The sequence below is a fragment of the Calonectris borealis genome, chromosome 7, assembly GCF_964195595.1.
Source record: "Calonectris borealis chromosome 7, bCalBor7.hap1.2, whole genome shotgun sequence".
NCBI classification, from domain to species: domain Eukaryota; kingdom Metazoa; phylum Chordata; class Aves; order Procellariiformes; family Procellariidae; genus Calonectris; species Calonectris borealis.
Genome location: NC_134318.1, coordinates 39587828 through 39605960, shown reverse-complemented (window position 1 = coordinate 39605960; position 18133 = coordinate 39587828). Strand labels below are relative to the sequence as shown.

At 39.1% G+C, this 18133-nt stretch overlaps 1 protein-coding gene across 1 annotated transcript; it reads right to left on the bottom strand.

Moving 5' to 3' along the window:
• Positions 1-2345: 2345 nt before the first annotated feature.
• Positions 2346-17269, bottom strand: BUB3 (BUB3 mitotic checkpoint protein). Its single transcript, XM_075155250.1, has 9 exons — positions 17185-17269; positions 16676-16840; positions 14263-14457; positions 13048-13117; positions 11492-11643; positions 8253-8411; positions 6642-6819; positions 6094-6310; positions 2346-4061 (listed from the first exon to the last, which is right to left on the bottom strand). Exons 2-9 carry the CDS (start codon positions 16682-16684, stop codon positions 4052-4054), a joined length of 990 nt encoding a protein of 329 aa, XP_075011351.1. The 5' UTR covers positions 16685-16840; positions 17185-17269; the 3' UTR covers positions 2346-4051.
• Positions 17270-18133: the final 864 nt, after the last annotated feature.

The following is an 18133-nucleotide window of genomic DNA, read 5'->3' as shown; positions in this document are numbered from 1 at the left end:
TAGCACGTTAGTTATAAGAATATCTGGGCGAGTCCTGTGTTTGACTTTTCATTTCTAAATTCTACATATCTACAGGTATTACAAAGTATCACTTAAATACTATTTTGAACGAAGAAGCCTGACACATTTCAAAGCAAATGCCACTTGCTGGAGGACTAGAAGTTGTATCAGTTGCATATTGACTAAAAAATTACTAGCGTTGTAGTTATGATTATACTAAACAACATAAAAGCAGCTAATGGTGTAATCACAAGAAGAGATATCTGCTAGTCAAAAGAAATAGGTTCTACTCCAGACCACTAATACCAATCACTGATGGTGGACATGTCATTTAGGCCAACATTTGCAAGAGTATCCAATAGTAGAAACACCCAGCTTTTGGGCATCTATCTTAACAGATGCACCAGCTGAATTACTGCTGAACTGAGCGACTACATGACCCCAACTACAGAAAATCCTTCATTTTCAAGGCAGTAAAAACTACTGGACACTTACAAAAGTATGAGACAGTTAAGGAAGATGGAGCCAGCAATACCTACAGAGCTTTGGAAAGGTCATTCTCAACAGCATCACTTAAGTCTCTGTGTTTGGAGGTCAGAGCTCAGCTTGGAGCTCAGAGCAGGGACTGGTTTTGCTTGGGAAAGCGCCCATCTAAAGGACACTTTTTTTTTTTAATATATATTTATTATAATTGCAGTGGCAGCACAAAACATCACGTCTGAGATGCAGCAGAGCTCCAGACCTTGTAGATAGTCACCATACACTGATTATCTTGAAGTACTGGCCAACAGAAAAAAATACACTTACCAGCATGCTTTTGTAACCTGCAGGGCACAGATGCCACTTGGCTTCTAATACCGGTGTTATGAGGCTCTTGTGAGAGACAACCCGTGATATTTTCTCCTGCAAGCAGTCAACGGTGATTGATGACTCTATTAGAATGATGGCTATGACTCCATGTTTTCTGCACGGCCCTCAACACTGCAAAAAGCAATGACTTAAGGAGCTTTTTTAGATCTCAATTCCACTGATCAAGAGTCAGTATATCCTCTTTGTTCAGCTGTTTGTTACATAGGTCAGAAAATGCTTGTTTCATGATCTCTCCAGCTTATGAACCTCTGCCTTGACCTGCATTTCTCGAAGAGTGCTAATAAAAGGAAGATTAATCTTGTGAAAGAAATATCCGTATTCCAACTGCACATATTTGTACCTAACATACCGACACAGCTGTAGCCCTGACCAACTAATGTTTCTCTTCTCCTCTGTTATGCCCAATTGTCTCTTTATTTTCTACAGACTCTTGTTTGTTTCAAGCATTTACATAAAACACCAACACACCACAAGGAATTTTCCTACCATTTTTAAAATAGAACTAGTAAGTCCAATCCATTTCCTCCCACATATCTTGGGCTACCTTTGTCCACTGAAGCATGCAGATCTCAGTACATCGAGCATTAACAGGTTTTTCCCCCTCTAATACTTACCAATGAAAAGTTGCACAGGTGGTGTAATTTCCAGGTTATGTTACATGTCTACTTTGTTAATCAAACTATTTGGAATTCCCTTAATTCTTTCTTTGTTTTCCCCTGCTTTCTCTAGCTCTTATTTCACTTTGTTCCCCACAGTTCTTCTCCCCTGTACATCCCCACTCTATGCTCTCTCCATTTCACGTGTCCCTTTCTCCACATCATCACTAAACCACCTTTTCATCAGTCCCAGCCTATTTCTGCCTTCACGCATTATTTATTTGGACCCATCCTCACTTCAGGTCTCTCTTCACTACAAGCAGGGTTGCTGTTGTGCTCTTAGGTAACAACAAAATAATCTCTTTTTTTGTGGGCTCAAGCTTGTATTTTGTAATCTTATCCTCTCTCAGCTGAGAGGAGATGGAGAAACAACAGATATTGTGCATGTTTGCTCTGCAAATAGGTATGTATTTAAACCCACACAGACATACACATTGTGGTCTGGGACCCTGGAACGCTTGACACTGTTCTTAACACAAAGCCTGCTGTCTCAACCTACAGTCATCCCTCAGACCAGGGATTTTGCTTACTATTTCTTTGCTAGTCATTCTCACAGAAACCTTTGGTTCCCACATTTAGGCCCCAGACCCTATGTATCAACTCATTCCTCAAAAACAAACCAAAAAAAAAAAAAACACCAAAAAAAACCAACCCAAACACTAAGGGGTCATCACTTCCTAAGCTGATATCAAAAATCCAACCTTTGCCCAACATCAGTCATGTACCCTCAATGCAAAAAAGCCAATTAAAACGGGAAGAAATAGGGACAGCGCACATCTATCAGAACTAGATGCTACTGTAGTGATGGCATTACTCATATTTAATTCAGGAAGATCTTTAATTTTTTCAAATCTATCAAAACCAGTTTGTATTATCAAAGAATCCATACCTAGCTCCTGACAAATTACAAAGTATTCCACATACAACTCGTTTACTATCTCTATCTGGTAACAGCTCAAGTTTGTTAGCTTTCTGCACACACAGAGCCCAGCTTCCTCTCCATCACCTCCTTCTTTGGAACGATCGGTTACTATTTCTGTTGTCAGCAAGTTTGTTTTCTTAAAGGTAATAAAATACTCCCACTGACTACGCAGGCACTGATAACTCAGAACAGAAGTTGGGAGTAAAGTACGAATCCAATCACTGCTCCAAAATACCCACACCTTAATCACCTTTGATAACCCCCACAGGAGTTTTGTTCTGTCCCTCCTTACTACTCACTACTTAAGTGCTTCCCAAACACCTGATACAAGCTACTATTAAGAGAGCAGCCTGACAGTCTGTCCTGCAAACAGAGTTGGATGAGACAGCTTTTATTGGTGGTGCTAATCAGAAAGCATTTATCTTTATTTCCACAAACCAGTCAGAAATGTGCAACATTGAATATATTCTTTTTAGCAGAAGATGGATTTGCAGGTTTAGTCTCTTGATCAGATCTACATTCCTGTTTAGAAAAAACAAACATACAGTGTCCAAGTTGTTTTTCTAATACAACTTTCCTCAGGAAATTTAATTTGTCCAAGTTCAAGCATCTTCTCACACCCCCCCCCGCCACTCCAAAATCCTCAAAAGGCTGATACAAAATTTGATTACAGATTAGACTTCTTACCAATTGGCAATAAGGCAAACATGATATTCAGAGAAACAGCATATTTTCATGGGGTTTTGTGGCCAGAATGACATTTCCACTCTGGGGGAACTCCTCTTTTCTACCTTTCCACTTGTATTACTCCATAAACCTGGGCTACCAGGTCAGATCTGCAGACTTGGAACAGACCACTCAGCTGTAGGCTGAAACTCTACATTTGCTCCCCTCTATCCTCAATTCTTCCCAAGCATCATTAATTTTAGGCTTTTATGCAGTATGTCAAAAAATGCGAAGTACCACATCTCCAAGTCCTTTTCTCCAGAAACACTCAATGGTTCTCCAGTAACGATTAAGTCACTGAGATAAACAAGCCCACCCAATACAACTTTAGGCTTTCACAGCCCTGTGAAAACATTGCCTGGAGAGACAAAGTCCCTGGGTAATGAAGAAATTCCCAGTTCACCTCACTGGAAAAAGACGAAAGGTTCAGAAATTTTCCATCAGGAAGATCTAGAACTCAAGAATTCTTGCAACTTAGAGGTTTGGTCTTAATGTTCGTTTCACAAACAGTAAAGGTTGTTACACACAGTATTTGTTTTCAAAAAACCTACAAATATTTATTGAACAATTATGAGACCACTGGAAGTTTTCATAATTAGATACTACAAAATGTGATAAGTTTTTATAAAGGTATACGCAAACTCACCTACAGGACTGAACTAATTTAGCTACAGACAGCAGATAAAGAAAACAGTTTCACTAACATTATAAGCAGGAAAGTAATGACAGATTAAGACATACTACAATACACAAACAAATATTTCTTAGTTAAAAATAACATCAGTACAAGGATTGCTCTTCTCACTTCTATTACTTTAGTTCATTCTTGTTAGGAGCAGGTGGGCACCTCTTGTAGAGAAGATGTATCACCAGAAGTCTAAGTAGACCTGAAACAAATAAACTGTATTTCAGCAAGCAATTTTTAGAGCAATCGTAAGCAGGTAAAACATTCACATTCTATAAAAGCAGAAATGTGTAGAAAGACTGCTTTCACTTGTATCAAGATACAACATATAATAATTCAGTGATAAAAAAGCTGATCTTGCCAAGTTTTCTTTATATAATATGGCACCATCTTGATGCATTTAAGAATGCATCATGCAGAAATGCTAAGTGATTCAAATTAATATGCAAAAAGATCACTATGAAACAACTATTAGTCTTCTGTCCTAAGTACCTTATTTTTAGGATAAACCAGAGATGATTCACCCTACTGCAACATTAAAATATACGCATCATTCTTAGTGCCCTAAGGTTGGCACAAGCAACTTGTAAATGTCAGAAAAGCATATAAACCTTGTTAATGTTTTCAGAAATTCATTTAAAGATAGAAACAGGTCCAAAAAGATGCCTGTCTAAATGCATTGCAATTACGTTACAATTATTTTCCAAATACACAGATATGCTCTGTCTTTTCTCAGCTCATTACTGACTCAAACAATTTGCTCTTCTGGGATCAATTGTTTGCTAATAAATAATTGTTTACAGTACCAAAATGATATTAAGGAGTATTCTTATTAGTTTTCCTTCTACAGCCTAATAAGATTCAGAACTAGCTGATTCCCAAGAGTCTAACCTTAACCTTGCTGTGTTTAACAGCCCAGGAAATGATGAACCATCTGTTTCAGAAAATAATGGAGGGCCAAGAGGAAATATTGTTTAATTGTAGATTAACCTCCTCATACGGCAGAATGAAGCATCTACAGAATTAGCAACCATAACTAGCAATGAACAAAAATAACTGAAAGCAGCTCTTACTATTACAAGACCAATAGCAGGAAGTATTCTCCTATCACTTTTCTTTTTAACCTCTCCCAAATGTATGTAACAAGTACAACCCAGTTTTAAAAATAGATTTAAATTATCATCTTTGGGGTTTTTTTTTTTGCCTGAGGAAGCCCAGAAATAATACCGAAACCGTTCTGGTTTCATTTTTCCATAAGCATCAAAATTATTTTAAAACAAACACCTCCAGGAGAGAGAGGGCGTATTTATTCTTCTGTAACTTCCACCTCCCATCTCCACAGCAATAAAATGGCTGCTCCGAAGCAATGTACAAGTCACTCAAAGGAGGGAGGGGGAAGGTCTTGAGGTTTTAAACTCAAGAACTTTGATTACTTATGTGTGTCTATTTACACAGCCACTTAGATACTAAATAATGGAGACAACCAGATAAAGTTTAAGACAGTTTGAGTACTAGAAGAAAAAAAAAAAAAAGCACTGACAAACCACAGAAATTTGAAAATAAAAACAACTTCTCCTGTGCTAGCATAATGAAAAGTAGAGCAATTCTGCACTGTGACGGCAATTTTTCTATGTAACATTCATGCCAAAGCGAGTTTAACAGAAATCTTTTACCTCCATCAATCAGTTTGCCCCATTTTGACAGCAACAATGATAGAAAAGGGTGTTATCAGAGGACTGCAGCAAACTCCAATACATAGGAACTTAGAAAGCTTTTCCTTGATTTTACACGACCTTCCTAGAACAGTATCCAGATTCACTTCTGACTGTGACAGCTGGGTGTGTACTCAGTGTGTAAAGATTTCATTAATTCTAAGTTTTAAATATCCAAACACAGTAACATTTACAGAAATAAATTATTCTTGAATTCTTCACTTAATTCTTGAAGCAATGAGCTAGCAATAACTCCACAGCTTCATATAATAGCACCTATTCAAAAAGGATAAGAGTTTGACATTCTTCTCCTACTAAACAACTAGGCACAATTTTATCCATCAGACGTCTATCAACCTACGGATATTGAAAGCTTGGGCGAACAAGATAAAATCAAAACCAACCCTACTGTCAAGCTGCACTATCTACTGGCATCAATAATGCTATTCATGAATTTAGGAAAATTAATAAATCTTGGGATGAATGCTCAGAAAGGCTCAAATACAGGTGAAGCATACTCACTTAGGTTTTGTTTCTGCATCTGTCACTTGGCGAATATAGATACCATCTTCAGGATGTTCAATGTCATCCATTTCATACATATATGAAGAAGCTATTGCAAGGGTAGTTCCATCATTGCTGAAGGCAAGTGATGCTATGCTTGTGGGATACCGATGGAACTGACACAGCCGCTTTTTATTAAATGGATCCCAAATATTTACAAATCCATCGGAACCTCCTGAAAATTAATTTTTAAAAATGGTAAGACTGAAAAGATACAGCAAAGAAAAAAAAAAAGAAGGAAAAGAGAAAACTACCTGGAATTACTTTGTCAGAAAAACACAGGATTATGCATAGTTGCATAATTCAGTAAAGAGCACAACAAGTATTTCCCAAAACCCCTGTTAAAGCAATTAACTCTCACTGCATCAAATAATTTAAAAACTCTGCTCACTGCAAGAAATACCATTTAAATGCTCAAAAAGTAAGGGCTTATGAAGTAAAGGCTGACCTGTTTAAAATTAAAGGAATTGATGCGCGTGTTGCAAAAAACTGAGTATCTACTCTACCTGTAGCAAACGTGTTGTGGACGTTGTGGAAAGAAATAGCATTAACCGGATAAATCTGCTCAATGTTATTTTCCTTCAAACGGTGACATTTGAATGCATATTTCTTCTTCTGGATTTCTGGACTTGGATCCAAATATTCCACCGCAACACGACCTTCAATAGAACTTAAAACATAACCCTACCCAAAAAAATTTGGAGATACGCATTTTAATAAGTTTACAACTGGAGAAGAGATTTATCGTATAACCCTCTAAATTCAAACAATTGAAATGTAAACAGTCTTAAATTGTGTACAACCAGAAATCGTTTGTTACCACAGATCCATGGCATCATCAATAAAATCTGCTTCTAAGAAAGAAGTAATGCAGAAAAAAGCTGTCTGAGAGATTCTCATTGCACCATAGTTTTAAGCTGACAGTGAGGCTTTTGATTACCCCTGCAGATCCAAACACAAGTTGATTTGAGGAAAAAATGTTAAGAGTTAAGAACCCCTTGTATTTGCCCACCTATCCCCCAGGGCCTAAATATCTCAAATATTAGAGATAGTCACGGGACTATTTAGTTTCAGAATTACATTACATTAAAATTAGTTCAGAGCTTTATACTAGCAACTAAACACTCAAGTTGAAATAGTATTTTCAGTGAAACTTGATTATAAGTGGTGTCCACTTATCCAGTTAATTACAGTCCTGACTTAGAGCAACCTGAAATGCTTGTGTTATAACTTCTGAGTAAAGCCCATAATAGATCTTTTCAGAAATAGGACTGTAATGGTATCTAGCTATAGCAAGGTTCTTTAAAATCCATAATACAATACAATCTGGAAGATCAGCTTGTTTTACTATAACTAGAACTGAAAATGGACAAAGCGTTCATGTCAGCTCAAGAACAAGTAACTAGGTCTCCCAATTCCTGTACTATCACTAGGTACACGGGAAAATTCCCTTCCAAATTAGTTTGTCAGAAAAAGCTAATCTTGCTTTACTTCAGAAAGAAATACCACAGATACACTATGTTAACCTACATGGAACAGCTGTATGATCATCTAAATTGTACAATTCCCCCTAGATAATGGATCATGGGTTCTTGAGTGCATGAGACAGACTCAGAGTTAAAAAAAGAAAGAAAAAAATATAAATGACATTCACATAGTTTTAATCCTGCCCCTGTTCACAGCCTGTTGAAGAACCTAGGACTATAATGCATAAAGGCGGCTGAGCAACTGCCAATTCTGTCTTTCTCTCTTTTACTGCAAGTTGGGGGGGGGAAGTGGGAGGAGGGGGGGTTGTTTTGTTTTTTAATTACATGTCAGCATTGTGATGCATTAAATAGGTTATTTTAAAAAAGGAGGCAAAACAGAGAAAAAAAATGAAAACATAATATGCTGGTAAGTCAGTGGCAAACATTCCTAAGCTACACTACTAAAAAGAGTTAACCTGGAACAAGGTGCCTCAACACGGTATTTTTCCCCCTCTCAGAGTTTGATTACAAAACTTTGAAGACAAGAATTTTTTTTAAATGACAAAATGATGCAGAAAACTTGAAAAATAAACCACCATTTTTCCTAAAGAATATTCAGCAGAAATAGAATTACTGACATGGTTCCCATACCTGTTTATTTGGAAACGCTCTGATACAGCGGGTCTGGTATTTCAGACTTGATTCTCTTCGCTGCTGAACATAACCCATGTTCCGCAAATCCCACACCAGCACTCTCCGACCTGCCGTCCCCACAATTAGTCTATCTCCAGACACAGAAAGCGTGTAGACCTTTAAAAAAAATTACAATATTTAACACATCAGCCTGGATATCCATTGTTCTTTGTACAAAATAAAATGTCGGCAATATGCAATAACAAAACAGGTGACATCTACAATAAAGCCTATAGCTATAGATTTCCCCTTTGCTTCAATTTATAACTCAAATTTGGGATAAACAGCAGTAGATGCAGCTGGTTAGTGATAAGACACTGATGTAGCATTTCAAAAGCTCACCCTTAATTCTGTACCCTAGCACATAGCTCAAAAAAATCAAGCCCAATGCAGCCCCATACTACATATAACAAATTTAGAAAAAAAAAAATTAATATGCATATGCACTTGTGCAATTCTGAATTTCAAGCACGTTTGTTCAGTTACAACTGTCTCCAGATCTCAATGATATCTAAATAATCTTCCACCATGAGATTTCTTCCTTTTGCTGGTATTACCCATTTTAAATGCTATATGTATACAGAAGTATTTATGTATAATTCAAAAGGGAAATCAGTATTATTCAAGTTTTCCACAAAAATTATTTCAAGCATTAAATTTATTGGATATTTCAAGGCAAGAGGAAAATAGATACACAGTAACGGGGTGAAAAAAGGGCATGGATATTGGAATTCATCTGCACAGCTTGCATTCCCCACCATCAATTCATGATCCTGCAGTTTAGTCCTACAATACCATGTCACACATTTTCTTCTCCGTTTTCCTCCATCTGGTAATCACGTGTTTTTGTTTTTAAACAGAATACTTCAAGTTGAGCTTCATGTCAATATAAGGGAATAAATTGCCAAGAAATCATTAAAAAAACAATACTTTGTATATTTTAATAAAACTAAGTGAAATTGAAGGAAGCAATATGCTTAACATCATTAAAAAAGACTATCGCTTCGAATTTCAACTCTACTCCAAAGGTTGGCTCAGAGGTTAAATTTTTGTTTATCAAATTTCTCATTAAAATATTCAGCATATAAATCGTTCTGTTTCCAAATATTACTTGGGATGCAGTTAATCTGGAAATATGTTAAAAAAAGAAAAAGAAAAAAGGTTCAGTCAAAAACTCTGTGCTATCAAATGAATTACAAGTTGTTGATACACAAGCAAGTCGGAATCCAGCTACCTACAGCTGTCCTGTCACTGAGCTGCTAACAAGAGCAAACTATAAGAATGAGCTTTTTCAAAAGTGATCTAATGCAGCTAAATACATAGGAAACAGATACTGTATATACCTCAGATCAAGAATTAAAAGTGTACGAGATCTGGCATCCTGCCAGAAGGATTCAATTTACTTTTGGCACATGCTTGTACAATTTCACTCAAGCACCTAGTTTCACTTTCTGGTTCTCTGCTAAAGCCCAATAAAGTTTTTGGGTCCAGTAAGACTGCACTGAAATATCAGACAAAACAATTTTTCTCTTCATTTGCTATAAACATTTCTGGAGAAATTATGTTTTCAGAAAATCAATTTCTAATAAAAAAGACTAAGCAGACAGGTGTATATGTGTGGGGTATATGTATATAAAACTTCCTTTAATGAATCCACATCCATTCAGCATGCATTCTTGCTCTAAAATGTGATTATTGAACTTGCCTCTTAAGACTGAGGTCTTAAGATGGGAAATGTCTTAAATGTTCACATAGGAGTTGCCTAAAATTTCTGATGATCCCAATTGCCAAATCCTACTTATGTATAAAAAGGGAAAGAAAACTTTGAGCCAACGGTAGTTACACACTTTAACAAGACAGTTTTTCAAATCTCCCTTCGTTATTGATGTAAAAAATGATCCAAAAATATTAGTAAACATTATATAAAATGTGTTTGTATACATGTATGGAAACACAGGCATAAAGAACATTAAATATCTTAAATCTTCTTTACAAACTGATGTCACACCTGTATAGTAAGTATTCTTTCTACACCACACAATCATAAATCAAATGAAACCATTGTCATGCAGTTGAGTAGGTGTACACATTTATCAAAGGCAGTATTAAAAAAATGACATAATGAACCTTGCTGAACCAATAAGCAGCTTGATTCACTGTGGCTGTCCATTATATGATATTCTGTCAGCAATTTATCACAGTTCTTTACATGCTACATACAACTATAAATCAAAACTAGAAATAATGCAATTACTTTATTCTGAACAAAGGTCTTGCCAGAAGTAGATTCAGCTATGTTGTAACAAAAGTAATAGCTATTTAGATGCAATAGGGAACATAATGATGGCTCATAATTATGACTTGACAATACGATCTGACAGAGCTAAATGAAATTTAAAAAAGGTATAGGCAAAAAAAATATTCATATGTAAAATTATCCATCAATCCAACCTGTGTTTAGGAGTCTATGAAAAAAAACAGAAATTACTGTTCTGTAATTCTTTCAATGACACCACTGTAAGCAGTATAAAGATTAACACACCATATAGCCATTAGAAAGAGCTTGGGACATTACATTTTACCTTATTTCTCTTGGTCTCTCATTAGCACAGAGGATTTTAGTATTAGGAGAATGTCTGAATTTACTAGGCATTAGTACAACGACAGGTAAATTACAATACAAGCAATTCTGTTCAACCTTTTAATACAAGTGAAAACACAGAATATTATTTCAGGCAATGTAACTGGCCTCCTATTATATCTCTATGCAAATTTCAAAACAATCAGACCTTATGACTGCCAGGATCTGATATATCTAAAAGTCTTAACGCTTAAGGAAATCGATAGTGCCTATTACAATCAAGCCAAGGATTATTAACGATTACGTCAACATCATATGCTGTTTTTGTTAGGTTTTCCTTCCTCACATTTGTTTTAAATTAAAAGAATTTGGTCCATCAGGAGTGCTAAGAATTAAGTTATGCTCTCCTACTGATGAAAGCTGAGAGCCTTAACCTAAAACTGCAATATATTCTGAATATCAATGTTTTAAAATGCAACATTTTCACAGTTTAAAAACCACTAAACGCAGCTTTTCAAATTCAATTCAGTTTCAGACATCCTGTACAGTGATGTTTAAGCAGTCACTGGATGTTATTATTTAACATGCCACCTGGAATACAGCACCCGGTACATACCTTCTCAGGTTGAGAGAAGGTTCCTGCATTACAAGGAGTTCTGGGATCCCACAGCTTAACTGTTTGATCCCAGCTTCCAGTCACCATGACGTTCACTTCTGGGCAATACTCAACACACCTGATAGGAGCATCATGAGCACCAACAAGGTTTTCTGTAAGAAAATACAATTTATTGTAACTTTATTGGCTCTACAAACAGTCAGAGTATGTTGAAAAAAGAATAAAAAAAGGACACACTATTTTCTGACATTCCCACGGGTGTACTGACATGCTAGGAGTCCCTTTACAGATAGTTCAGGCTTCTTTTGCAAAGATCAGAAATGTTAAATTTAAACTTATATCTCCTGAGATTATGAAAGGAAGTTAAGAATTTTAGGCAGCCACAGAGAGATCTTCAGAGGTATAAAGAAGTGTTTAGTATCAAATGGTATCACCACCTGTGACGCAGACACTAATACAGAAAGCGACTTAAACTTGTATATATTAACATTATGACAAAATAAAGGAATTAATATTACCTATAATAAAAATATTAAGTTAAAATAAACACTTCTAGAAAGTCATCTATAACAGAATCATTTGACCTTTTTCATAACATTACTGCGCACGCAAGTTTGTCGAGCCCTGGCTATTGGCGGTTCTGGTGACCACATTTGTCTCAGGCTGAGATTTGCTTTTCTCTTTAAAACACATACAGACACACAAAAAAGTTAGACAAACTAGCTCCGTATTTTGCACCAATGAGGCACTGGAACTGTGTTACTGTTGAGCAATGTTTTGTTAGAAGAAAATGTAGTATAAGGCCATGATGTTTGACAAAGCAAAAGCTTTATATACATTCTGCCATACATGTGAAAGACCATTCTAAATATGTCTAAACCACAGACCTTTAGAAAATAACACACTCAGTTTTAGTTCAGCTTAGCTAATTCCCCCTAATTGAGACACAGTAGCCTACGGCAAAGCAGGATTATCATCAGAAATCCAATTCAAGGCATCCTATAAGAAGGATCTACCAAACCTTCTGGCAAACTGCCGAATGCTTCCATGCTTTTAGGTGGTACTGACTAGGGCCGCTAGTTATTCTGCTCGACAAAGACATGTATGACGTGAACCTTAAATCGACAGCGTGACAAATATCTAGCTATTTCCTTTCCTTCCATTTTCACCTTAAAATAAGTAAATAAAAAAGAAACACAGATTTAAAATACATCAATGAATATTCATTAAAGGAAAAGTTTAAACCCTCAGTTTGGCAGCAACAGATTCGGCCCTTCTGTTAAAGGTGTTACAGCACAGTCTTTGATTACACAGTAAGGAATACTGCCTTGTTCTGTGTCTCGGTGATGGGAAAGGGCTGCATAGCAAAGGAGACTGCTGAGCACCTACACTGACAACTTAAATCAATAGAGGTTTATAATCAACATCTAAACAGCTATTACTTAAAGTAAATATCCCCTATCTAAAAAACTTGAAATATATTCTGTTCATGTACATATATAAATCTGAAATTTAGGCCAGTTGTTGAGACCACTTACAGAATTCAATCCGCTTACCTTGGTCCGTGTTTAGATCGTGCATTTTCAATTGCTGATCTAATCCTCCACTCCAGGCGTGGGTAGGATCCTATAAAGCAAAAAATTTTACCTTATGACATGCGTTAAGTTTCCCCAGCTGCTAAACATTTAATCTCCTAGGCTCACAACACAGGACTTGCTTTCAAGAGTTTTGGGAAGATGGGAATTAAGACACAAGGGTTACGATCCAGCCCAGATCTAAACAGGCAGATGACAGAAGCTTTGCAAAATGTTTAAGTAAACCACTTTGAGCTATAATTTTTTTTTAATTAAAAAAAATAAAAAGAAACAAAAGCAGTTAGAGGCTAAATCAAATCATTCCTATTTCTGTAACAGCAAAACACATAACACTTATTTTTCAATGACCACCAACCTAAGCCAGTTCCACCTAATTGAAGTGTATCCCTTCTAAAACTAATTTGGAAACTAGAAACCATTTGAGAACCTGTGTGTTGATCCAGAGTACGGTATTAGCCATGTGACAAAATGTTGAGTGAAAAAAGCACAAGTAGAATTAAAAATTTAAACTGACCCTTAAAACATTCAGTAACACATCAAGACCAAGTCACTGGAGGATATGCCAGAATACAATGCAAAAAAAAAGAAGATGCTAACTGAAGCCTTCTATTTCAAAGAAAAAAAAAAAAAGGCCAAAACAAAAAAGTGGCACCAGTAAAATTAAACCATTCATATTTCAAATCCCATGCATTAAAAATACAGAAATCAAGTATCTGGTAAATGGCTCACTTGGAACAATGCCGTGTTTCCAAAACAACCCAACACAAGAATGTTAAAAAGAAAAGAATAATTGGCTATGGGTATTTATTGTGAATAATGATTTCTGGCTGTATACTACCAGTATGACTCTTTCTAAGAAACATGCACACAATTTACCATACCATTGCAGAAACAGCACAAACCAGCTCAAATTACTTTTGCCCACCACTTCTACCAGAAGTAAATCACTTGTGTGCGTGCACCCTTCAGAGGAAATACCTATATTTAGGACTAGAACAACATTCATTAAAAGAAGAATAATTAGCAGAAGTTAGCTAAGTTAGCTTTTTTTTTTAAACATAGAATTCAGGTAGGATTTCACTATCCCTTTAATTTCAAGGACTGACAACTTCTCAGTACCTTGGGCACTATATGTCTATAAAATAATAATTAAAAAAAAACACCTCGCACACTTACATAAAAAGCACAGTCAAGAACAGCTCCTGAATGTTGGTATTTGAGTCTCATGGTGTTGGCAGGAACATCATAGAGCCGGACAGTTGTGTCCCAGGATGAAACAAGCAGAAACTGAGATGTATTTGGACTAAACTTTACTGATGAAATACCATCATCTGGAGTTTGATTTAGTTTGAATTCGTTTGATCCCGTCATCTGAAGAAAAGACAGTAATGCACAGATACAGTTTTAGCAATAACAAGAACATAAGCCTAGCAAGTTAGTTACCTAACTGATCCATCTTAAAGGTAACTTGAAGTAGACCTGAAAAGTTTGCTAGCTTTTACACAAAAAGGTTCAGAACACCCAGATCTCTGACACTCTCTAAAATTCAAGATGCTAATCCCTGTCCAAAACCTCGATAAGTTCCTCCCCCTATAGAGAGCTTTTAAATTTAAATATCAAATACAACATGGAATAAACAACAATAATAAAAATAAACTTTTTGTACTATTATCTATAAGTTTAGATATTGTTACTTACAAATGTATTTTTCCCCCACACTACTGTGTATGTGGCTCTATTTTTAAAAGTAGATATTCATAAATTACTGTGAGCATCAAGAAGTTACTTTAAAAAAACACATGCAGGCAGAAAGGAATCTGATTTAAAAACCCCAACAAAAAGCATTGATTTGCTCCTGATTTGGTATGACTGTCATATACTTCCAAGAATTGCAATTGGATCAATTTTCAAACAGTTTCGGGCTCTCTGCAACTTTCCAATCCTTAGGCTTCCATAAGTGCTACAAAATATTTCCAATGAAACAGCTTTAAGATTTTTTTTTTTCCCTCTTAGAGCCTAAAGAAGGTCAGATAAGAAAGGAAAGTTATGCTTTGTGGGGCACTGAAATATAGAGCAAACATGTAAATGTGATGTGACTGGGAAAAAAAAAATCAACCATTCAATGACAGATCAATGACTCTGAAGGTAACTGCAGCACTCACTTCATAGGACTAATCAGTTGTATATACAAAAATTCAAAGAAGGAGAGCGGAGGCTATGAACAGCAGATTTCAGCTGGGAAGACAGCACAGACCTTACAAACACGCTGAAAGAAGATACTGTTCATTGTATCTACACCAACAAAACCGCCAAAACTTTTTTTAAGGCTTCAGAAAGCCTTAACAGCACATTTCCCTTGTGCTAAAAGGACAGAGAAGTAAATTAGCTCAGATTTTCTGTAACACTATCACTCCCAAATTTGTAGGTACAACTGTAGAGGTTAAGATTAGACCTCTGAGAATAAATCAAGAGAGAATGAGCAGATGAACTAGGACAAGGTTCAAAGTTAGCGCACAATTTTTCTAGTTCAGCCCTTGTCAGCAACTGAACAATCATCAAGTTGTATAATAATGTGAGCACTACACATTCTTACACTGGAAAAATTTCCTAAGTGGGAGCTTTGGAGGTGTTCTGTAAGACATCCTTCAAAAAAAACGCCACTATGTAAACATAAAGTGCTATTTCTGCTATTTAAACATGAAGTGATTTAAAAAACCCTTTTAAGAATAGGAAATAAGTTCTTTTTTAACTCCGTTTTTCTGCTCTGCTTTGGGAATACTTGGGCAAAAGACAGATACGCTTGCGAATTTGTCACACATATTTCTACATGAATACTATAGAGAAATTCGGCAGCACCATCATCACACTTTAAAGGGTGAAACGTACCTCAGTGAGTCTTTCAGATGGATGTACAAAATCTAAAGGAATTCAGAACAACTACGAGAATTAGACCGGACATTCTAATCGCTTTGTCTACTTGTGGCAGAAAACTCAAACAACAAACGTGAGGATCTGAGGCGCCGGGTACAACAGTTACTAACCAGCCCAAAAGCAATCAACAAGCAGCACTGCAGGAAGCAAAGTTACTTACATCAGAAAGCTGGAAGGATCTCCTAAAGGTATTTTTAACGCAGAAAAAGTGATAAAATATCAGAATTTAAATATATCCTACCTTTTACATGTTACTAAAAAAAAAAAAATCACACAAAGAGTTCTGCACATTTTCACAAATGCAACTGCTTCACAACCGGCATTGCCAAACAACAGTAATTGTCATGCCCACCTCAAACAATAAAGTCCGGGTAAAATTTTCAAGCACAAGGGATAACTCATAAAGAAGACATTAGAGGGAAGATGCATGCTGCTGAAACTGTAATGCTGACTTAACTACAGCGTGCACCTTTGCAACTCCATCATTCCCGAAAACTATTTTTACTGAACAGATAAGAAATCAGTGCTTTTATAGCTCCTCTTCACATAGCACGCTATCATTTAGCTAGCCGGGAAGCATTTCTCGACGAGCAAGCCGCTTTGTTGAAAGCGTTAGGACGCCCCGTCTGTACTTTCATGAAGAAGACATTAAAAGTACCGTTTTCATATTGCACGAGTTCCTCTCGCTGCTCCACGCAACGCCAAGGAAAAGCTTTCTTCCTGCAGCAGCAGCGGCTCACGGAAGCACTGAGGCGTCAGAGGCACGGTCGCTCTCGCAGCCCGGTCCTGGAGAAGCACGTCGGGATGCGGGAGATGCTACCGGCTGCGGCGGGAAGGGAAAAGAGTGAGAGAAGGGCCCGAGAACCGAGGGAGGGCCGAGGCTAGCGGCGGAGAGGCCTCGGCACCCGCGGCCCCGCCGCGGAACGGACGCGGAGGCGGGACGCCCCGGGACGGCGGGAGAGGCCGCGGCGCCCAGCGAGGCTGAAAGGCGGCAGCCGCCAGCCCGGGAGAGGGGAGGCCGTTCCCAGGCCGAGGCGCCCGCTCCGCCTCAGCGCTGCCTCGCTACGCAGGCCCGGCCGTACCACGCAGGCCTCCGCTCCGCTCCGCTCCGCTCCGCTCCGCACCCCCCGGCCCCGGCCCCGGCCCCAGCGGGGAGCCCGACCTCACCTCAGCGGTCCGCCCGGGCCCCGCGCCTCCGGCCTGCCGACAACCGCCGCCGCCACCCGCGCGCAGGCGCACTACCACACGCCCCGCCCAGCCACCCCGCGCCGCCCCGCTATTGGCCCGTTCGAAAGGGCGGAACTGCGCGTCCCGGCGTACCCCGCGCGCCCGCAGCTCCCGGCGTGACGCCGCGCCGCCGCGGGGCATGCTGGGACGTGTAGTCCACCGGGCCCAGCGAGGCGGAGGGGGCCGGGCGGCTGCCGCTCCCCGCCGCTCCCGTTATCATCAGCGGCTGCTAACGGGGGGTCCTGGCCGGCGGCGGCGGCGGCGTAGCGGGACCCCGGAGGAGCCACACAGGCGTCCCCCGGGAGGGGCTGCGGCGGCCTCACCCTCGCGCAGGGGTGCCGGGGCCGCTGTCGGGGTGAGCGCCGTCCGGCTCCCCCCGCGGGAAGCGGCGGTGGGCCGGGGCCCGGTGGGGTCCCAGCCAGACGCCAGGCCCGTGCCGCGGGGGTAGGGACGGCTCCTGCTGGGCTGTAATAACGTTAACGGGCAAACCCGAAATACGAATTATTCCCCCTAAAAAAAGAGTCCGGAGGGCGGAGCGGCGGCGCGGGCGCCCGGTGCCGATGCTCACAGTGGCGTCCCCGCCGGCAGCAGGACTGAGCTCACCCCGGCCTGCCGCTACCCGCTACCGGGCTGCAAACCGGGGTCCACGGCTTAAAATACGGGCTGTGAAGCGCCGGGAGAGCTTTCTCGTTCCCACGCGTTGAAAATCACCGGATTTATCCCTTCGGATCTTTTATTTCTCTTTTTTTTGTTCGTTACCCCTCGTTACTGCTGCCGCAAACATACCGGCGGTACCCGCGGAGCCGGTGGCCGCGGTTTAAATACCACTTGCTGCGGGATTTACTTTTTTGTGTGAACGGTTGACCCCGACCTCCGTGGGGAGGCAGCC